Source organism: Scyliorhinus torazame, chromosome 24 (genome assembly GCF_047496885.1).
Source record: "Scyliorhinus torazame isolate Kashiwa2021f chromosome 24, sScyTor2.1, whole genome shotgun sequence".
Lineage (NCBI taxonomy): Eukaryota > Metazoa > Chordata > Chondrichthyes > Carcharhiniformes > Scyliorhinidae > Scyliorhinus > Scyliorhinus torazame.
Genome location: NC_092730.1, coordinates 26,726,481 through 26,749,436, shown reverse-complemented (window position 1 = coordinate 26,749,436; position 22,956 = coordinate 26,726,481). Strand labels below are relative to the sequence as shown.

The 22,956-nt window shown below is 56.7% G+C and overlaps 1 protein-coding gene across 1 annotated transcript in view; it reads left to right on the top strand.

Annotated features, from left to right (window-relative positions):
* The first annotated feature begins 14,169 nt into the window (after positions 1-14,169).
* The window catches only part of yif1a (Yip1 interacting factor homolog A (S. cerevisiae)), a 33,730-nt gene continuing 24,943 nt past the window's right edge, over positions 14,170-22,956 (top strand). The window contains exons 1-2 of the mRNA XM_072489483.1: positions 14,170-14,377; positions 22,413-22,639. Coding sequence (XP_072345584.1) covers positions 14,350-14,377; positions 22,413-22,639 — 255 coding nt within the window. The 5' untranslated portion in view covers positions 14,170-14,349. The remainder of the gene's footprint in view (positions 14,378-22,412; positions 22,640-22,956) is intronic.

Sequence of the window (22,956 nt, the reverse complement as noted above, 5' to 3'; positions counted from 1 at the left end):
TTCCGGCGTGGGCCGGCGGAGAATCTCGCCCATGTACGGTGCCAGACGGGAGTAAACCAGTCCCTTGTACCTGCTGCATACATATACAGGAGCTGCCACTGATACACACCTGAGCCGACTGAATAATGAAAGGCTGCTTCTTGAGTGTGACAACATTTACTCGCAGCTTTCTTGCTACAGGCGGGGGTTGGATTGCAGTTCCGCCGATGGTTAGGCCTCTGCTGCCCTCTGCTGCTGCTACTCAGCCAAGTCTTCTGGACCATGCAGTGTCGATGGAAGAAACCCATTTGACACAATTGCACCTTTACTGTAGCAAACAAATCAAAATCAACGTAACTCAAACATTAATTGACAGACAAATGTGACACTCGAGACAGAAAAGCACATTTCAGTTTCGACCCATAGCACAAACAACACTGGCAGATATGGGACATCAAGGGCCGGTTCAAAGTTTCGCTCATCTCCCCTGTAGAATTTCACCACTTCTCGACACACTGGGTGGAAAAGTCCAAGGGGCTTCACCAGCTGCTCCACTCCACCAGAGGCACACTTTGATGAAACTCAGTCCTGCCGCGCACATCTCCAGAGACTCCTTTGTCCAGAAGCTTGACTAGACTCCGTTGAGCTGCCGAGTTGGCTCTGATAAAACTGCCCTCCGCAGAAAGAGTGTTTCTTCTGCTGCCAAGAGATGCGGTGTGAATGTCTTCTGTTTTCTCCAACCGTCTCGTTGCCAGCGGAACACCAGCTCCGAACTCAAAGTCCCAAATGTCCTCAAAGTCTGTTTGGCTCCTGCTTCAGCTAACCATGATTTCCGTAGCAGCCTGAGCACGTCTCAGAAGCGATGCCAAGTTTGGCAATTCTGGTGATAAATCTATTTCCGAGGGTTTCACTCTGGGCTTAAAGGGATCTTCACAAAAAAAAGGAAAATGCAGGATTTTCTCCCCTCCAAACGGCAGGTTCTTCACAGCAGGAATCGCTCCGATCCGCCGTAGTGCATCAGTTAGAACCAGAACCGTAAGAGGGCCCAAACTCAGGTCGTCACTGCAGCAGATGTGGACAAGCTAACACTGGCCTGCTAGGAGATAGAGGAGGAACTAGGTGAGAATCCTCGATGAGTATTTGGTCATCGGCCATTGGAAGTGAGGATCATAGAATTTACAGTGTAGGCCATTCAGCCCATCGAGTCTGCACTGGCCCTTAGAAAGAGCACCCTGCTTAAGCTCACCCCACACCCTATCCCCGTAATCCAGTAACCCCACCAAACCTTTTGGACACCAAGGGACTATTTAGCATGGCCAATCCACCTAATCCTAATCCACTAAATCCATCTTTGGGCAGAGGTGCAATTTATCACGGCCAATCCACCTAACCTGCACATCTTTGGACTGTGGGAGGAAATGGGAGCACCCGGAGGAAACCCACGCAGACACGGGGAGAACGTGCAGACTCCGCACAGACAGTCACCCAGCGGGGAATCGAACCTGGGACCCTGGAGCTGTGACGCAGCGGCGCTAACTACTGTGCCATCCTTGCACAAATTTAGCTCTTTGGCATCCCAACGCAGGTCCAAAATCAGCTTTGACAAAGAGGCATCCAGACCCAAAGGCTTAGCTCCCTCCTCTGTCCACAGATGCTGTCAGACCTGCTGAGATTGTCCAGCATTTTCTGTTTCTGTTCAAAAATCACGTTACAGCCAATTAGGTTCTTCACTGTTGTGACGGAGGGAACATGGCTGCCCAATATGGGCAAGGGTCCCACACGTAGCAGTGTGACAGCAAATCGGTTAATACTGATAATATTTGAGGGGCGACTGTTGGCCAGGAAAATGGTGAACACACTCTCTGTTCTTTGAATTAGAGGCTAGCGACATCCAATGAAGAGGTCAGCCTGTATCATGCGCTATATAGTCTCTGGGATGGGCCTGAAAGCCATGACCTACTGACTCAGCGGAGAGTGGGCCAGCGCTGACACCTCAGCAGCCCCGTGGCACAGTGGTTAGCACTGCTGCCTCACAGCGCCAGGGACCCAGGTTCGATTCCACCCTCGGGTGACTGTCTGTCTAGAGTTTGCGCGTTCTCCCCCGTGTCTGCGTGGGTTTCCTCCGGTTTCCTCCCACTGTCCAAAGATGTGCAGGTCAGGGGGATTGGCGGTGCTAAAATTGCCCCTTAGTGTCCAGGGATGTGCAGGTTAGGTCACGGGAATAGGGCAGGGTAGACGGGGGAGTGGACATGGGTGGGGTGCTCTTTCGGAGGATCAGTGCAGACCCAATGGGCCAAGTAGCCTCCTTCTGCACTGTACGGATTCTATGATTCTACAAAAGGCACGCTCCTTCCTATTCCTCTAGGTTAAATACTGTGGATCCTTTAGCAGAAATCTGTGACAATCGGACCTAGACATGTCCTAATCTCCTGGCTCGTCCGCTCCTTGTCGAAAAGCATGACGGTGGTGGGCACCGTCAGATGCCAGCGCCCAGCCACATCGCGGGCCCCGGGCACCCGCAAACGTGACAGGGGGCTGGCTGGCTGGCTGTCTTCCTTCTGTGGCAGAGCAGGTTTAGGTGATATCCGGGTGTCATATTGGAAAGGCGCAAGGCAACGCTGGCCTGCCGTTGACAAAAGGAGATGGGCCTCCTGAAGAGAGCAGGTGGATCTCCAGGGACGCTCTTCAGCCTGGAGGAGGATGGACCTTCTCGGTGACGCTGAAAACTTGAAGATCCACCTGATAAGACAATCCCCGCACCCCCCACCCACTGCTGGGTGGTGTCCCAGGGTCCAGGATCGCTGCCGTACCCCATCCCGAACTCCAGAGGCAGCCCCAGGCCTCCTTCAGGTTAAGTCCTGATTCTGCACTTTGTTACAGACTTGTTCCGAAACAGCGTGTTCTCCCGCTGGCGGCGCGGAGAACCGGGCGAGTGAGGCCAATCCACCTAACCTGCACATCTTTGGACACTAAGGGACAATTTAGCACGGCCAATCCACCTAACCTGCACATCTTTGGACACGAAGGGACAATTTAGCATGGCCAATCCACCTAACCTGCACATCTTTGGACACTAAGGGGCAATTTAGCACGGCCAATCCACCTAACCTGCACATCTTTGGACACGAAGGGACAATTTAGCACGGCCAATCCACCTAACCTGCACATCTTTGGACACGAAGGGGCAATTTAGCACGGCCAATCCACCTAACCTGCACATCTTTGGACACTAAGGGGCAATTTAGCACGGCCAATCCACCTAACCTGCACATCTTTGGACACTAAGGGGCAATTTCGCACGGCCAATCCACCTAACCTGCACATCTTTGGACACTAAGGGGCAATTTAGAACGGCCAATCCACCTAACCTGCACATCTTTGGACACTAAGGGGCAATTTCGCAAGGCCAATCCACCTAACCTGCACATCTTTGGACACTAAGGGGCAATTTAGCACGGCCAATCCACCTAACCTGCACATCTTTGGACACGAAGGGGTAACTTAGCACGGCCAATCCACCTAACCTGTACATCTTTGGACACTAAGGGACAATTTAGCACGGCCAATGCAACTAACCTGCACATCTTTGGACACTAAGGGACAATTTAGCACGGCCAATCCACCTAACCTGCACATCTTTGGACACTAAGGGGCAATTTAGCACGGCCAATCCACCTAACCTGCACATCTTTGGACACTAAGAGGCAATTTAGCACGGCCAATCCACCTAACCATACATCTTTGGACACTAAGGGGCAATTTAGCACGGCCAATCCACCCAACCTGCACATCGTTGGACACTAAGGGGCAATTTAGCACGGCCAATCCACCTAACCTGCACATCTTTGGACACTAAGGGGAAATTTTATCACGGCCAATCCACCCAACCTGCACACCTTTGGACACTAAGGGGCAATTTAGCACGGCCAATCCACCCAACCTGCACATCTTTGGACTCTAAGGGACAATTTAGAACGGCCAATCCACCCAACCTGCACACCTTTGGACCCTAAGGGACAATTTAGCACGGCCAATCCACCTAACCCGCACATCTTTGGACTCTAAGGGACAATTTAGCACGGCCAATCCACCCAACCTGCACATCTTTGGACTCTAAGGGACAATTTAGCACGGCCAATCCACCCAACCTGCACATCTTTGGACACTAAGTGGCAATTTAGCACGGCCAGTCCACCTAACCTGCACTTCTTTGGAGACTAAGGGGCAATTTAGCACGGCCAGTCCACCTAACCTGCACATCTTTGGACACTAAGGGACAATTTAGCACGGCCAATCCACCTAACCTGCACATCTTTGGACACTAAGGGGCAATTTAGCACGGCCAATCCACCTAACCTGCACATCTTTGGACACTAAGGGGCAATTTATCACGGCCAATCCACCCAACCTGCACATCGTTGGACACTAAGGGGCAATTTAGCACGGCCAATCCACCTAACCTGCACCTCTTTGGACACTAAGGGGAAATTTTATCACGGCCAATCCACCCAACCTGCACACCTTTGGACACTAAGGGGCATTTTAGCACGGCCAATCCACCTAACCTGCACATCGTTCGACACTGAGGGGCAATTTAGCACGGCCAATCCACCTAACCTGCACATTTTTGGACACTAAGGGGCAATTTAGCACGGCCAATCCACCTAACCTGCACATCTTTGGAGACTAAGGGGCAATTTAGCACGGCCAATCCACCTAACCTGCACATCTTTGGACACTAAGGGACAATTTAGCACGGCCAATCCACCTAACCTGCACATCTTTGGACACTAAGGGGCAATTTAGCACGGCCAGTCCACCTAACCTGCACATCTTTGGACACTAAGGGACAATTTAGCACGGCCAATCCACCTAACCTGCACATCTTTGGACACTAAGGGGCAATTTAGCACGGCCAGTCCACCTAACCTGCACATCTTTGGACACTAAGGGACAATTTAGCACGGCCAATCCACCTAACCTGCACATCTTTGGACACTAAGGGACAATTTAGCACGGCCAATCCACCTAACCTGCACATCTTTGGACACTAAGGGACAATTTAACACGGCCAATCCACCTAACTTGCACATCTTTGGACACTAAGGGGCAATTTAGCACGGCCAATCCACCTAACCTGCACATCTTTGGACACTAAGAGGCAATTTAGCACGGCCAATCCACCTAACCTGCACATCTTTGGACTGTGGGAGGAAACCGGAGTATCCGGAGGAAACCCACGCAGACACAGGGAGAACGTGCAGTCATGCGACGCCGGAACTGAACATGGGTGGCTGGCGCTGTGAGGCAACAGAGCTAACCACTGTGCCACCCTATTTGGGTGTATTCTTACTTTTTCGAACCGGTTACTTGGCGCTGGGCTGCGTCGGTTGCTGGATCGTCTGAAACTTTAACCAGTTTGCACTCAACTTGCCTTTGGAGGTTCCACTGCCTCCCAATTCGGGATACTGTCCCAGCCGTGGGTAGGAAGCAGGAATCGGGAGTGGACGGGGTGACTCACATCAGTGCGTTTGAGTGGAAACTGGATAAACCCCCAAAAGCGAAAGGAGGAGTGTGTGGTGAGATGTTGGGGGAAGTGTCAGGTGAGCGGAAACACCAGTGGCACAGTAGCATAGTGGTTAGCACTGCAGCACCAGGGACCCGGGTTCAATTCTTGCCTCGGGTCACCGTCTGTGTGGAGTTTGCACGTTCTCCCCATGTCTGGGGCAGCACAAGTGGTTAGCACTGTGGCCTCACAGCGCCCGGGTCCCAGGTTCGATTCCCCGCTGGGTCGCTGTCTGTGCGGAGTCTGCACGTTCTCCCCCGTGTGTGCGTGGGTTTCCTCCGGGTGCTCCGGTTTCCTCCCACAGTCCAAAGATGTGCAGGTTAGGTGGATTGGCCATGCTAAATTACCCTTAGTGACCAAAAAGGTTAGGAGGGGTTATTGGGTTACGGGAAAGACGGGGTGGAAGTGAGGGCTTAGGTGGGTCGGTGCAGACTCGATGGGCCGAATGGCCTCCTTCTGCACTGTATGTTCTATGTCCGCATGGGTTTCCTCCGGGTGCTCCCATTTCCTCCCACAGTCCAAAGACGTGCAGGTTCGGTGGATTGGCCGAGATAAAATTGCCCCTTCGTGTTCAAAAGGTTAGGTTGGGTTACAGTGATAGGGTGGAGGCGTGGGCTTAACTAGAGTCCTCTGTCCATGTGCCGTGCAGACTCGATGGGCCGAATGGCCTCCTTCTGCACTGTAAAGTCTGGAATTCTATGACGTGTGGGGCTGGATGGGCTGTTTTTGCGTCTCGGTGGAAAATCCAAGTGATTGCCCCCCCACACCCCCCCCTTTTCCAGTCAAGGTACGGAATTTTACGGCCTGTTTCCACGCACTCAGCACTCCCGTCGCAGTCTGGGGGTCAAGCAGCACCTCAACACCCGGCTGGCTTGCAGCGGATTTTTACCATGAGCGGAAAATCTCTCGTTATCCGGAACGTTTCGGGAACAGGAGAGGTGCCGGCTCATCAAACCAGTCGGTTGGCCTGAGGCGCCACGGCGGGTTCGATGTTTTCGTCCCAACGAGGTAGGCCCAGGGCGATCGAGCGGGCGTTGCGGTCTTGTGCGAGGGGTGGAGGAGTGGGTTGCGGGGTCTAGCGAGCAGGGCGAAGGGTGATGACCCTGCAGAGCAGCCGGGGAAGGGGCGGGAGCTGCCTCCGATAACAACTACCAGTGAGTTTGACGCCCTAGGTTGCCGAATAACAGCAGTTTCACCATAGTGCGCCGATTCTATCATTTCCGCTTTAGAGTGGTTTCATAGGTCGGTGCAACATCGAGGGCCGAAGGGCCTGTACTGCGCTGTAATGTGCTATGTTCATAGTTTGTCGATGTGCGCTCCATATCGTGTGCATTCAGCTACCCAGGGCTACTGGTGTTTGCTGTTTGCGTGCGGTCATTTAAGGAGACTCAGGTACAGCATGAGAACGCCTTGCGCCTGGAATTAATGGATAAGATGGTATTTTCGCGTTGTTTCAGTCTCTCGGTCAGCGGTGGGCAACCTGTGATCCGGGGCGGGGGGGGGGCCTCTGGGTGCGGCCCCATGACCTGCGGCTGATGTCCGCCGGCGTTTTTCCCCCCCCACCGCTGTGACTGACGCGATCCCCGCGCAAAGCAAGGGGCAAGTGAAGTGAGGTGCGTGCCGTTTGCTCATAACATTGACCATTTTCCGGGGCGGCGACCGGGTGTGTAGATGAGGGGAGTGTGGTCGATGTAGTTTACATGGCAAAGCCTTTGACAAGGGTCCCACATCGGAGCCTGATAAAGGAGGTAAAAGCAAGTTAGATCCAAAATTGGCTTAGTGGTAGGAGGCAGAGGGTGGCAGTAGAGCCAGGAGGCAGGGGCGTAGTGGTATTGTCACTGGACTAGTAATCCAGAAATGCTGGCCGGGCCATCAACACCCACATCCCATGAACTAATAAGGAACAAAAAAGAAGGCTGTTTGTGCGACTGAAGGCCGGTGTCCTGTGGCATACCACAGTGATCAGTGCTGGCTCCCTTATCGTTTGTGATATAAATAAATCATATAGAATGGGATGGGGATGACACGAAGATTGGCCAGGTGTTTAATAGTTTTTGGGGATGTGGGTGTCGCTCGTTAGGCCCAGCATTCATTGCCCATCCTTCGTTGCCCTTCAGAAGGTGGTGGTGAGCTGCCTTCTTGAACCGCTGCAGTCCTTGAGGTGTAGGTGCACCCACTGTGCTGTTAGGAAGAGAGTTCCAGGATGTTGCGACAGTGAAGGAACGGCGATATATTTCCGAGTCGGGGTGGCGAGTGACTCGGAGGGGAACCTCCAGTTGGTGGGGTTCCCAGGTATCTGCTGCTCTTGTCCTTCTCGATGTTAGTGGTCGTGGGTTTGGAAGGTGCTGTCTGAGGAACCTTGGTGAGTTACTGCAGTGCATCCTGTACATGCCACTGTTCATCGGTGGTGGAGGGTTTGAATGTTTATGGAAGGGGGAGCAATTAAGCGGGGCTGCTTTGTTCTGGATGGCGTCGAGCTTCTTGAGTGTTGTTGGGAGCCGCGCTCATCCAGGCGAGTGGAGAGTATTCCCTCACACTCCTGACTTGTGTCCTTGTCGATGGTGGACAGGCTTTGGGGGGAGTCAGGAGGTGAGTTACTCTCCGCAGGATTCCCAGCCTCTGACCTCCCTGGTAGCCACACTGTTTATATGGCTGGGTCCAGTTCAGTTTCTGTTCAATGGTAACCCCCAGGGTGTTGAGTGTGGGGGATTCAGCGATGGTAATGCCATTGAATGTCAAGGGGCGATGGTGAGATCCTCTCTTGTAGGAGATGGTCATTGCCGGGCACTTGTGTGGCACGAAGGTCTTAGTTTGCAGGAAGATATAGGGAGCTGGTCAGATAGATGGATCAGCAGAATTAAACTCTGAAAAGTGTGAGATGATGCACTTTGGAAGGAGTAACAAGACAAGGGAGTACTCAATGACTGCGTCCAAAGTGCAAATATTTATTTTGTTTTTGAAGTTGGTGGTAGCTCTATTAATATGTAACTGATTAAGTATTTTCTATAACCAAAAGAGAAAATTCTGGAAAATCTCAGCAGGTCTGGCAGCATCTGTAGGGAGAGAAAAGAGCTAAGTTTGTTTCGAGTCCAGATGACCCTTTGTCAAAGTATTTTCTACAGCTCATTATGAAATATTCGGCTTGTATTAAATGTATTTAATCTTATTCACGGCGTCTCGGTCAGTGAACGAAGCCCGATTTCAATCTCGCGACCCACCGAGATGAAGGAGGGCCACTCGTGCGGCCCATTCAACAGCCCAGGTTGCTCAGCAATGCTCTGGGTTCACCCAACCCCAGTAGGGAAGATAGCAGCAGGACTTTTGAGGCACGGTGGCTAGCATTGCTGCCTCACAGCGCCAGGGAGCCCGGTTCGATTCCCGGCTTGGGTCACAACCTCCGCGGAGTTTGCACGTTCTCCCGCCGTGTGTGCGTGGGTTTCCTCCGGGTGCTCCGGTTTCCTCTCACAGTCCAAAGATGTGCAGGTCAGCTGGGGTTACAGGGATGGGCGGGGAGACCTGGGCCTAAGTCGGGTGCTCATTCAGAGGGTCGATGCAGACTCGATGGGCAGAACGGCCTCCTCCTGCACTGTAGGGAGTCTATGGTTCTACTTCTGAATCTCTCCTTTAGCTCCAGTCTCGCTCTCCTGTTTCTGTTTGGTTTGGTCACGAGCCTTATTTCACAAAAGGTTTCCCCGTTCATTTAGGCACGTGGGCATGTGTCTGTCAGCATCTCTCAGCCGTATTAGGCGAACGTCATCTACTTGGCAACAGGCTGAGGAGACTCTGCACCAACCCTGTCATCCACGGGTCAAACCCCGAAGGCATCCAATACAACTGGCAATAACAAGATCCCTTTCCCTGGATCCCGACAGGCATTGAGCTGTCCCGTGCAGATGATGCCCTTTACTCTGTGTTACCTAGCAGGAGGGGTGTCTAAAATTGGTTGGGTCGGACATCAATCATCCATTGTTATTCAGTGGCTCCAACAACAAAGGTGGCTTAGTTACATTCTTCCTCTCTTGAATTCTCTCTTCCATCACTGCCATTCCGTTGTCTCTCTCCCTGTGCTAATCCTTTCTGCATTTTCCTGACACTCTGGAGTGCAGCCGAGACGAAATGGGCCTGCTGAGGTCTCGGGGGTGGGAGGGTGGCACATTTTTAGAGGCGGGGATGAGGGTCTTGCCCAACCAAAGTCAATACGGCTGCTGCAGGTCCAGGGAGGTGCAGGTTAGATTACGGGATAGGGGCAGGGGTGAGCGGGAGAGTGGGCCTGGGTAGGGTGCTCTTTCGGAGGGTGGGTGTCGACTCGAAGGGCCAAATGGCCTCCTCCAGCCCTGTAGGGATTTTATGACTGTGTTCTGAGGCTGTCTCTTCAATACAGGGTCAATGAAGGGGGTCACATGGCCTGCTCTGATAACGGCCTGGCGACTAGCTTTGGCGGTCCTTCTTGCCAAAGGTTAAAGCGGGGCCTGGATTGTACCGCGAGGAAGAGGGTGCAAGATGCTCACGCCGGTAGACAACAGTAAGAGCATCAGTGCCGGTGGACCTTTGGGTCTCCAAATATCACAGGGCGCTGTTAAAAGTGTCAGGTTTTGCGAATGGTTACACCTTAAACTGTCCATTTAATTCCAAGATGGAACGGAGTTGGGGGGTGCGTGTAAAGGATAGCTAATTAGTATTTATACCTGGATGCAAGGCCCATGTGATTTACTTGGAAATGGGCTTTGAGAGGGGAAGAGGCATAGAATCATAGAATCCTTACAGTGCTGAAGGAGGCCATTCGGCCCATCGAGTCTGCACCGGCCCTCTGAAAGAGTACCCTCGTAGGATTGGGTTGCAGGTTTGTCAAAGAACCTCACAGATGTGGTCAGTCAGGGAGCGAGAGAACAAGAGCGAGAGAGAGAATGAGCAGAGGGGCTTGCTTCGCCACACAGAACGTGGCGGCTGTTGATTTGAAGATTTAAACAGGGCTGGAAAATTCACCTAGCTTTTCCCAGGAGGACTCTCCAGGATAACCTTGTGAAAGGCAGTTTGGGGATTCGGAGACATCAGCTGAAGAAGGGAAAGGAACAAAGCCATCAGGAGACGAGAGGAGCGATGGTCTGCTCCTTGCACAAGGTCCAATGAAGGGACAGAGTATTGCATAACAATAGAGGGGATGTTTGACTTAGAAATTGATGTTTGACTGATTTTAGAAGTTAAAGGGGATAATGTTTAAGTTGTTTAGAGTATAGGTTGCCAACTGTAAAGGTGTTTTGTCAATGTTGGTTTGTTACAGTAAAAGTCTAAAAACTTGAAATCCAGTCAGTCACAGGAAATTCAAATATCTTTCTAAGATCTACGAGACTCTATTGGATCATAACAACCGGGATCGTAAAATGTGTCGCACTCGTCATTCTCCACCACTTCACAATCTCCTCGTCGATGCCCTCCGCGAGAGCGGATGGGCCCTTGCCGGGGCAAGAAGTGGAGTCAGTAGTCAGCCGATGAAAGAGGACCACAGATACAAACCAGCAAGTGTCAGAAAGCAGGACGTGAGGGAGAGGCCAGAAGGTAGTCACCTACAGGAGGTCGAATAGCTGGAAGAGTCATATGCAGCTGCACCACTTTGTGGAGGGGGGGGGGGGGCTTGTCATGACAACGTGACCGGCAAATGTTGACATAGGGTTCTTTTGCACTGCAGTCGCCGACTTAAAACTGTTGGGCAACATGTTTAACACAGGAAGCAAAGCAATGAAGGAAGTGAACAATATATAAATTTTATTGTCATCTCAGGAAGGAACATGTAGCAATTTGCACATCCTCGGGACGTTCCAGAGCACTTTGCAGCCAATGAGGTGCTTTTGAAGCATGGTTTCCACTGTAACGCAGGACAACCAATTTGCCCACAGGAAGCTCCCAAAAACAGAAAGGCGATAAAGAGTAGCTGTTAGTGATGCTGGCTGAGGGATAAGTATCGGCTCGCTGCCACCCCACCCTACCCCCGCTCTTCTTCTTCCAATAGCGACAACGGGATCTTTTTCACCCACCCAAGGGGGTAGACAGGGCCTTGATTTTAAGTGGCAACCGAGAAATAGCACCTCGGAGAGCGCGGCGCTCCCCGCAGTACTGGCACTGAGCGGAATCACCGAGCTGAAGTCTCCGGGGGCTCAATCCTTCGGAGGAGAGACCAACAGGGTGTAACGGAGGGACAGCGGGTGAGGTTGGGCACATGGGCAAGGGATCTGGGTGAGGTTGGGCAGGTGGGTGAGGGATCTCCCGGGTTCGGATCCCGGCCGTGGGTCACTGTCCGTGTGGAGTTTGCACATTCTCCCCGTGTCTGCGTGGGTTTCATCCCCACAACCCAAAGATGTGCAGGTTAGGTGGATTAGCCAGGCTAAATTGCCCCTTAATTGGAAAAAAAAATAATTGGGTACTCTATAATTAACCCTTTAAAAAAAAAGGTGGGTGAGGGATCTGGGTGAAGTTGGGCAGGTGGGCGAGGCATCCGGGTGAGGTTGAAGTGGGTGGGGGGGCCAGGTGAAGTTGGGCAGGGGGTCCGGGTGAGGTTGGTGAAGTGGGTGAGGGTCTGGGTGAGGTTGGGCAGACGGGGAGTCCAGATGTGGGTGGGCTGGTGGGCGAGGGTGGGCAGGGGGTCCGGGTGAGGTTGGGAACGGGATCCAATCACGGCCTCGGGGTGGGGGGGGGGGGTGACTATTTGCACGGGCACTGCACGTCCTCCCACCCCCCCGTTGTCCAACCCGACGGACTGAACTGCCTCCTCCCTCACCGTCAGGATTCTACGGACACAGACAAGTTGACCGAAAAGACCCGTTTGGCGCCCAAGAAAGAACTGGAAAAAAAATGTGGGGTGGGGGTGAAAGAGGATGGAAAGAGGGTGCGTGTAAAGGATAGTTCATTCGCATTTCTGCCTGGATACGAGGCCCGTGCGATTTACGCGGCAACGGGCTCAAATCCCCAAAATATATATATATTGACAGTAGTACGCAGTTCCGGTCCGTGTCGGACCATTTGCCAGTGAGGGCCCCCTCAGTGGACAGGATGAAGTTGATCGGGCTGACCCCTCGCCTGTGCATTTTTAAAGTACGAAGTCTTACAACATCAGGTTAAAGTCCAACAGGTTTGTTTCGATGTCACTAGCTTTCGGAGCGCTGCTCCTTCCTCAGGTGAATGAAGAGGTCTGTTCCAGAAACACATATATAGACAAATTCAAAGATGCCAGACAATGTTTGGAATGCGAGCATTAGCAGGTGATTAAATCTTTACAGATCCAGAGATGGGGTAACCCCAGGTTAAAGAGGTGTGAATTGTCTCAAGCCAGGACAGTTGGTAGGATTTCGCAGGCCAGATGGTGGGGGATGAATGTAATGCGACATGAATCCCAGGTCCCGGTTGAGGCCGCACTCATGTGTGCGGAACTTGCCTATAAGTTTCTGCTCGGCGATTCTGCGTTGTCGCGCGTCCTGAAGGCCGCCTTGGAGAACGCTTACCCGGAGATCAGAGGCTGAATGCCCTTGACTGCTGAAGTGTTCCCCGACTGGAAGGGAACATTCCTGCCTGGTGATTGTCGCGCGATGTCCGTTCATTCGTTGTCGCAGCGTCTGCATGGTCTCGCCAATGTACCACGCTTCGGGACATCCTTTCCTGCAGCGTATGAGGTAGACAACGTTTGGCCGAGTCGCACGAGTATGTACCGCATACCTGGTGGGTGGTGTTCTCACGTGTAATAGTGGTATCCATGTCGATGATCTGGCACGTCTTGCAGAGATTGCCATGACAGGGTTGTATGGTGTCGTGGTCACTGTTCTGAAGACTGGGTAGTTTGCTGTCCACGACACCACACAACCCTGCCATGGCAATCTCTGCAAGACGTGCCAGATCATTGACATGGATACCACTATTACACGTGAGAACACCACCCACCAGGTACGCGGTACATACTCGTGCGACTCGGCCAACGTTGTCTACCTCATACGCTGCAGGAAAGGATGTCCCGAAGCGTGGTACATCGGCGAGACCATGCAGACGCTGCGACAACGAATGAACGGACATCGCGCAACAATCACAATGTGTTTCTGGAACAGACCTCTTCATTCACCTGAGGAAGGAGCAGCGCTCCGAAAGCTAGTGACATCGAAACAAACCTGTTGGACTTTAACCTGGTGTTGTAAGACTTGGTACTGTGCTCACCCCAGTCCAACGCCGGCATCTCCACATCATTTTTAAAGTTGCATCATCCATTTTGCCACGGGGCCACACAAAATAAAATTGGCCACGTCCCCTTTAAGAAAGGGTCGTCTCTCTCCCCCCCCCCCCCCAAAGTTTTTTTGGGCTGAAAGTGGGTCAGATCGCAGTTTGGTGAGGAAACATGAGGTAAACTGTGTATTTTAATCCCCCTCCCTCACCTGTTCCGTCGACTTGACTTCGTGGCAGCGAACGGCCGGCCTGGAGGGGAGGGGGGGGGGAGGGGGATGGGAGGGGACAGCCACTGCGCACGCGCCGGGATCAACCTACCCTGCTGCCCCCGGCGACGTGCGCCTGACGGACGTGGCTCCGGACCAATGGGAGGGGAGACGTGCGGGCGGCAGGGGGCGGGACGCTGACGTCGCGGCGGTTGGCCCGGGCGGGAGGGGAGCCAGCAGGTTCGGCTGAGAGTGCGGGCGAGGCAGGCCGGCGGGAGTGAGCGGCCGAGTGGAAGCGGGGATCTCGCCGCGTACCCCCAACGAACGACCCCCCCGCCGGCTACAGACACACAGAGACAGGGAGCGGGTCTGAGGGCCCCGGTCAAACACTCCACCCCCTCCATGGCTCAACACGTCAGCTACCGGCAGCGTGAGTGCGGATGTAATAACGTTCATCACCCCTCCCCCCGTACAATTATCAGAGAGGGACCCCCGTGGGGAGGATGGGAGAGGGGTGCGGGTGGGGCTGGGTAAGTGTCCGAGGGGTCCGCATGCCCGGGCGTCTGGCCGAGGGTCTGCGCGCTGTTGGACACGTGGCCAAGGAGTCTGTGCGCAGTTGGACGCGTGGCCGAGGGTCTGCGCGCTGTTGGACACGTGGCCAAGGAGTCTGTGCGCAGTTGGACGCGTGGCCAAGGAGTCTGTGCGCAGTTGGACGCGTGGCCAAGGAGTCTGTGCGCAGTTGGACGCGTGGCCAAGGAGTCTGTGCGCAGTTGGACGCGTGGCCAAGGAGTCTGTGCGCAGTTGGACACGTGGCCAAGGAGTCTGTGCGCAGTTGGACGCGTGGCCAAGGAGTCTGCGCGCTGTTGGATGCGTGGCCAAGGAGTCTGTGCGCAGTTGGACACGTGGCCAAGGAGCCTGCGCGCTGTTGGACGCGTGGCCGAGGGTCTGCATGCTGTTGGACACGTGGCCAAGGAGCCTGCGCGCTGTTGGACACGTGGCCAAGGAGTCTGTGCGCAGTTGGACACGTGGCCAAGGAGTCTGCGCGCTGTTGGACACGTGGCCAAGGAGTCTGTGCGCAGTTGGACGCGTGGCCGAGGGTCTGCGCGCTGTTGGACACGTGGCCAAGGAGTCTGTGCGCAGTTGGACGCGTGGCCAAGGAGTCTGTGCGCAGTTGGACGCGTGGCCAAGGAGTCTGTGCGCAGTTGGACACGTGGCCAAGGAGTCTGTGCGCAGTTGGACGCGTGGCCAAGGAGTCTGCGCGCTGTTGGATGCGTGGCCAAGGAGTCTGTGCGCAGTTGGACACGTGGCCAAGGAGCCTGCGCGCTGTTGGACGCGTGGCCGAGGGTCTGCATGCTGTTGGACACGTGGCCAAGGAGCCTGCGCGCTGTTGGACACGTGGCCAAGGAGTCTGTGCGCAGTTGGACACGTGGCCAAGGAGTCTGCGCGCTGTTGGACACGTGGCCAAGGAGCCTGCGCGCTGTTGGACGCGTGGCCAAGGAGTCTGCGCGCTGTTGGACACGTGGCCAAGGAGCCTGCGCGCTGTTGGACGCGTGGCCAAGGAGTCGGCGCGCTGTTGGACGCGTGGCCAAGGAGTCGGCGCGCTGTTGGACGCGTGGCCAAGGAGTCGGCGCGCTGTTGGACGCGTGGCCAAGGAGTCTGTGCGCAGTTGGACACGTGGCCAAGGAGCCTGCGCGCTGTTGGACGCGTGGCCAAGGAGTCGGCGCGCTGTTGGACGCGTGGCCAAGGAGTCGGCGCGCTGTTGGACGCGTGGCCAAGGAGTCTGCGCGCTGTTGGACACGTGGCCAAGGAGTCTGCGCGCTGTTGGACGCGTGGCCAAGGAGTCGGTGCGCTGTTGGACGCGTGGCCAAGGAGTCGGTGCGCTGTTGGACGCGTGGCCGCGGGTCTGCGCGCTGTTGGACGCGTGGCCGCGGGTCTGCGCGCTGTTGGACGCGTGGCCAAGGAGTCTGCGCGCTGTTGGACGTGTGGCCAAGGAGTCTGCGAGCTGTTGGACGTGTGGCCGCGGGTCTGCGTGCTGTTGGACGTGTGGCCGCGGGTCTGCGCGCTGTTGGACGCGTGGCCAAGGAGTCTGCGCGCTGTTGGACGTGTGGCCAAGGAGTCGGTGCGCTGTTGGACGCGTGGCCAAGGAGTCTGCGCGCTGTTGGACGCGTGGCCAAGGAGTCGGCGCGCTGTTGGACGCGTGGCCAAGGAGTCGGCGCGCTGTTGGACGCGTGGCCAAGGAGTCTGCGCGCTGTTGGACGCGTGGCCGCGGGTCTGCGCGCTGTTGGACGCGTGGCCGAGGGTCTGCGAGTTGTTGGACGCGTGGCCGAGGGTCTGCGCGCTGTTGGACGCGTGGCCAAGGGTCTGCGTGCTGTTGGACGCGTGGCCAAGGAGTCGGCGCGCTGTTGGACGCGTGGCCGAGGGTCTGCGCGCTGTTGGACGCGTGGCCAAGGAGTCGGCGCGTTGTTGGACGCGTGGCCGAGGGTCTGCGTGCTGTTGGACGCGTGGCCAAGGAGTCGGCGCGCTGTTGGACGCGTGGCCAAGGAGTCGGCGCGCTGTTGGACGCGTGGCCAAGGAGTCGGCGCGCTGTTGGACGCGTGGCCGCGGGTCTGCGCGCTGTTGGACGTGTGGCCGCGGGTCTGCGTGCTGTTGGACGCGTGGCCGCGGGTCTGCGCGCTGTTGGACGTGTGGCCGCGGGTCTGCGCGCTGTTGGACGCGTGGCCGCGGGTCTGCGCGCTGTTGGACGTGTGGCCGCGGGTCTGCGCGCTGTTGGACGTGTGGCCGCGGGTCTGCGTGTTGTTGGACGCGTGGCCGCGGGTCTGCGCGCTGTTGGACGCGTGGCCGCGGGTCTGCGCGCTGTTGGACGTGTGGCCGCGGGTCTGCGCGCTGTTGGACGTGTGGCCGCGGGTCTGCGTGCTGTTGGACGTGTGGCCGCGGGTCTGCGCGCTGTTGGACGTGTGGCCGCGGGTCTGCGCGCTGTTGGACGCGTGGCCAAGGAGTCTGCGCGCTGTTGGACGCGTGGCCGCGGGTCTGCGCGCTGTTGGACGCGTGGCCGAGGGTCTGCGCGCTGTTGGACGCGTGGCCGCGGGTCTGCGCGCTGTTGGACGCGTGGCCGCGGGTCTGCGCGCTGTTGGACGCGTGGCCGAGGGTCGGCGCGCTGTTGGACGCGTGGCCGCGGGTCTGCGCGCTGTTGGACGCGTGGCCGAGGGTCTGCGCGCTGTTGGACGTGTGGCCAAGGAGTCGGCGCGCTGTTGGACGCGTGGCCGAGGGTCTGCGCGCTGTTGGACGCGTGGCCGAGGGTCTGCGCGCTGTTGGACGCGTGGCCAAGGAGTCGGCGCGCTGTTGGACGCGTGGCCGAGGGTCTGCGTGCTGTTGGACGCGTGGCCAAGGAGTCTGCGCGCTGTTGGACGCGTGGCCGCGGGTCTGCGCGCTGTTGGACGCGTGGCCGAGGGTCTGCGCGCTGTTGGACGCGTGGCCAAGGAGTCTGCGCGCTGTTGGACGCGTGGCCGAGGGTCTGCGCGCTGTTGGACGCGTGGCCGAGGGTCTGCGCGCTGTTGGACGCGTGGCCAAGGGTCTGCGCGCTGTTGGACGCGTGGCCAAGGGTCTGCGCGCTGTTGGACGCGTGGCCGAGGGTCTGCGCGCTGTTGGACGCGTGGCCAAGGGTCTGCGCGCTGTTGGACGCGTGGCCGTGGGTCTGCGCGCTGTTGGACGCGTGGCCAAGGGTCTGCGCGCTGTTGGACGCGTGGCCGCGGGTCTGCGCGCTGTTGGACGCGTGGCCGAGGGTCTGCGCGATGTTGGACGCGTGGCCGAGGGTCTGTGCGCTGTTGGACGCGTGGCCGCGGGTCTGCGTGCTGTTGGACGCGTGGCCGAGGGTCTAAGTGCTGTTGGACGCGTGGCCGCGGGTCTGCGCGCTGTTGGACGCGTGGCCGCGGGTCTGCGCGCTGTTGGACGCGTGGCCGAGGGTCTGCGCGCTGTTGGACGCGTGGCCGAGGATCTGCGTGCTGTTGGACGCGTGGCCGAGGGTCTGCGCGCTGTTGGACGCGTGGCCGCGGGTCTGCGTGCTGTTGGACGCGTGGCCGAGGGTCTGCGAGTTGTTGGACGCGTGGCCGAGTGTCTGCGCGCTGTTGGACGCGTGGCCGAGGGTCTGCGCGCTGTTGGACGCGTGGCCGAGGGTCTGCGCGCTGTTGGACGCGTGGCCGAGGGTCTGCGCGCTGTTGGACGCGTGGCCGAGGGTCTGCGAGTTGTTGGACGCGTGGCCGAGGGTCTGCGAGTTGTTGGACGCGTGGCCGAGGGTCTGCGCGCTGTTGGACGCGTGGCCGAGGGTCTGCGAGTTGTTGGACGCGTGGCCGAGGGTCTGCGCGCTGTTGGACGCGTGGCCGAGGGTCTGCGTGCTGTTGGACGCGTGGCCAAGGAGTCGGCGCGCTGTTGGACACGTGGCCAAGGAGTCTGCGCGCTGTTGGACGTGTGGCCAAGGAGTCGGCGCGCTGTTGGACGCGTGGCCAAGGATTCGGCGCGCTGTTGGACGCGTGGCCGAGGGTCCGTGTGATGTCAGACGTGTGGCCGAGGGGGGTCAGGGTGCTGTTGGACGCGTGGCCAAGGAGTCGGCGCGCTGTTGGACGCGTGGCCGAGGGTCTGCGTGCTGTTGGACGCGTGGCCAAGGAGTCTGCGCGCTGTTGGACGCGTGGCCGAGGGTCTGCGTGCTGTTGGACGCGTGGCCAAGGATTCGGCGCGCTGTTGGACGCGTGGCCGAGGGTCCGTGTGATGTCAGACGTGTGGCCGAGGGGGGTCAGGGTGCTGTTGGACGCGTGGCCAAGGAGTCGGCGCGCTGTTGGACGCATGGCCAAGGAGTCGGCGCGCTGTTGGACGCGTGGCCGAGGAGTCTGCGTGCTGTTGGACGCGTGGCCGAGGGTCTGCGCGCTGTTGGACGCATGGCCGAGGATCTGCGCGCTGTTGGACGCGTGGCCGAGGAATCTGCGTGCTGTTGGACGCGTGGCCGAGGGTCTGCGCGCTGTTGGGCGCGTGGCCGAGGGTCTGCGTGCTGTTGGGCGCGTGGCCGAGGGTCTGCGTGCTGTTGGATGCGTGGCCGAGGGTCTGCGCGCTGTTGGACGCGTGGCCGAGGGTCTGCGTGCTGTTGGACGCGTGGCCGCGGGTCTGCGTGCTGTTGGACGCGTGGCCGAGGGTCTGCGCGCTGTTGGACGCGTGGCTGAGGGTCTGCGCGCTGTTGGACGCGTGGCCGTGGGTCTGCGCGCTGTTGGACGCGTGGCCGAGGGTCTGCGCGCTGTTGGACGTGTGGCCAAGGAGTCGGTGCGCTGTTGGACACGTGGCCAAGGAGTCTGCGCGCTGTTGGACGCGTGGCCAAGGAGTCGGCGCGCTGTTGGACGCGTGGCCACGGGTCTGCGTGCTGTTGGACGCGTGGCCACGGGTCTGCGTGCTGTTGGACGCGTGGCCGAGAATTTGCGCGCTGTTGGACGCGTGGCCGAGGGTCTGCGCGCTGTTGGACGCGTGGCCGAGGGTCGGCGCGCTGTTGGACGCGTGGCCACGGGTCTGCGTGCTGTTGGACGCGTGGCCACGGGTCTGCGTGCTGTTGGACGCGTGGCCGAGGGTCTGCGCGCTGTTGGACGCGTGGCCGAGGGTCTGCGTGCTGTTGGACGCGTGGCCGCGGGTCTGCGTGCTGTTGGACGCGTGGCCGAGGGTCTGCGCGCTGTTGGACGCGTGGCTGAGGGTCTGCGCGCTGTTGGACGCGTGGCCGCGGGTCTGCGTGCTGTTGGACGCGTGGCCACGGGTCTGCGTGCTGTTGGACGCGTGGCCGAGGGTCTGCGCGCTGTTGGACGCGTGGCCGAGGGTCTGAGCGCTGTTGGACGCGTGGCCGAGGGTCTGCGCGCTGTTGGACGCGTGGCCGAGGGTCTGCGCGCTGTTGGACGTGTGGCCAAGGTATCCGGCTGCTGTCTGACGCATGGCCGAGGGGGTCAGCGGCGTGGCCGAGGAGTCCGCGTGCTGAAGGACACGTGGTCGAGGGGGGTAAGTCTGTGTTTCGGAATGTGGCAAGTGGGTCCATGTATGATTGGGAATGCGGATGAAGACATTTGGGTACGTTGGTGAGGGGATGTGAGAGGGTATGCAGGCGGGGGGTCGGCATGCGATTGGGAATGCGGGCAAGCGGGTGTGTTTGAACATGGATGTGGGGACTGGGTGAGGGCTGTGAGTGATATTGCAGGCGGTGAGTGAGGACGCGGGTAGTGGGGTTTGTGCCAGAGAGGTGATGTAAAGGACGGGAGGTTGTGTACATTTGGAACATTCATTGTATATTGAGCGATGAGAAAGTGTTTGTTATTTGGGTCGCGCGTCAGCTCAAAGATCCAAAATTGCCTTCAGCCAGTGATTATCCTGAAGTCAGCAGAGGTCCATAGCATCAACCACTCGAGTAGCTCCACATGGTTTCATTCCATATGTTGCAGAGTTTCACTGGTGTGATCTTGTCAGTGTAACAGAGGAGCACCTTGCGATGATCTCCAATCTGGAGTGGATCCGATTCCCCTGATCTCTGTTGCCCAGGTTTACACGATCTCCCTCTTCGAGGTGAACCAAAGAGCGATGGCCGACAACTGCGCCTCCTTTCCCGTTGTGGCATCTGTGTTTCGTATGGACTTGCGTTATTATCCCATTCCCAGCGAAGCCCTTGTGTTGAAATACAGTGGAGCTCTGTGGGCGCCGGCACCCACAAGTGTTCAGGATCGGGGACTCTGTACTGCGAGGCATTGAGCTTCGGGACCATCGGACCTGTGGCCGATTGCAGAAGCTGTCGCACACTTCGCAGGATCCAACAGAGGAAGGAGTCACTCGGGGCACATTTGGCAATGTGCTCAAATCACACGCGGCACAGACGGCGGCTGTTGTGGGAAGATGAATGATTAGAATTTATTAACAATAATCTATTGGGGCAGTTAGCGTTTATTCTGAAGGGTTTTGAATCTATCTGCACAGAATACTAAAGCAATTTTCATAAAGATGTCCGCTGAAAGCACCATGTACAGCAGTCTGCAAAAGGGTCAAGCAACAGATTCCAGTTAAACCAGGTTCAGTGACCTTAAACAGTTTGTTCTTAAGACACAATCTACATAAAGGCTAACTCGACCTAAGGACCAGGTGCGTTATTGGGTCTGGCACCAAGTAGGGCGGTTAGGGTGAGATCCGTGTCCGTAGGGTAGATAACATCCTGCCTGGGGGCTCACAAGTAACTTGTTTCATGTAAATTTTGAAACAGGCGTGATCTAATGTAAACCATATCCTTACACACACAATCTGCACCATGTGTATAAACGTCACCTGATTCTGTACGCTGGCAGAGTCGGCTCCGGGGGCCTATCTCTGAAGCTGCCCCCCTCCAACGCGTTGGTCAATAAACAATCATTCTGCATCCGAGACCCCTCCCGGTTATTTTGTGGAAAAGAGAAAAAAAACACAACAGAGGCCCTTCAGCCCATCCAGCATGTGCCGGCTCTTTGTTGACGCTGCCTTTTTAGGGCCATTACGTTTGCTTTCCCGTGACCTTGTAAATTACCCGCCTCCCCGGAAAGTCCCTATTGAATCTGCTTCCACCGCACTTTCAGGCAGTGGCTTCCAGATCACAACATTGTTGGTGTGTGTGTGTAGTGACTAATTCATTGTTTGTACAGCTCGCGTACGTTTGCGATGACCTGAGTTAAGTCGCCTAGACAGCACCCTGGAAGAGAGGGTTATCTGAGAGCAGAAAAAGTCATTTCAGTGAAACATTGTGTTGGTGCTGTTTCTCCGAGGGTTGCCGAAGATCTGCTTTGGGATGATGGTTCATGTTTAAACGGCGTTTTATTTAAAGGGAGTGTGCATTCAGATGATTTGCCCCATTGCTGCTCAGTGTTTAACACAGGGGAACGTTTCTTCCTGTCTCTTTTCATAGCCTTGGGTTGCCATCTCGATGTCCCAGGGCAAGTGTTTTGAAAGAGTTCTCTCTTATCTGACACGGTGTCCTGTTCCAGCAGCTTTATGAATGGGCAGCGCACTAGCCCCTGCTGATGATAGCCATGGGAGGAGTAACTGGCAGGGCCGCGGTACCAAATGTTGCATCGAGGGGCAAAGCGGCAGGCAGCGAGAATGGGGGAGCGTCCTTGTGGTTCGATACGGGTGGCATCCTTTCTCTTCTAAGACCTGGAAATCTCTCCGTTCCGCAAGGCATGTCCTGCTATTATGCAAGAGTCAAAGTAGAATTAAGTGTGGGTTTGAGAATGTGCCGTGGATATCCGCTTAACGAGCAAAGTTGGGATCACGACTCTGGGTTAACCCCCGACTTCCAGAGTGATTTGTTCGTCTCTGGAGTAAGCGTGGAACCCAGATATACACGACCTCCCGTAATTGTACCTGACGCGGTCCCTTTTCGATCGGTCTGTTGTGTGGACTGGAAACTCCTAACCAGACTGCTCTGCTTCTTCCTCTAGCTCCCAAACAGAGAGTGCGGCCCCCCGCCCCCAGCACGATGGACCCCAACCAGCTCTTCGATGACACGAGCGCCGCCGCGCAGCCCCCCCAGCCCGGCAGCTATACCGTCCAAGGAATCGACATGGGGCTCCCTATTAACAGCTTCCTGGGCGAGCCCGTGGCAGATTTTGCCATGGCCTACGGCACGACAATCGCCAGCCAAGGAAAAGACATTGTCCATAAAGAGGTATGTGGGCGCCTGTGTTACGGGGCTCTTGGCTATCACAGTGACGGGTCTGTGATGGCGAATTACATTTCGCTCTCTGGCGCAATTGCCACCATGTTTAGAATGACCAATGGCTTGACTCTGCCACAAGGCCAGAACTGCAATGCAAATTGGGGAGATGCCAACTCCAATGTCTGTGGCTGTACTCTGAAGCACTCTGGGTTTATTGGACAGGTGCAGCTTGCTTATTCACCCATTCGCAGTTTGTTAACGTGCACTGAATGCTGGAACTAACCTACTAGTACCTTGTTAATGTTGTTCACGAGCTTCCTCACACC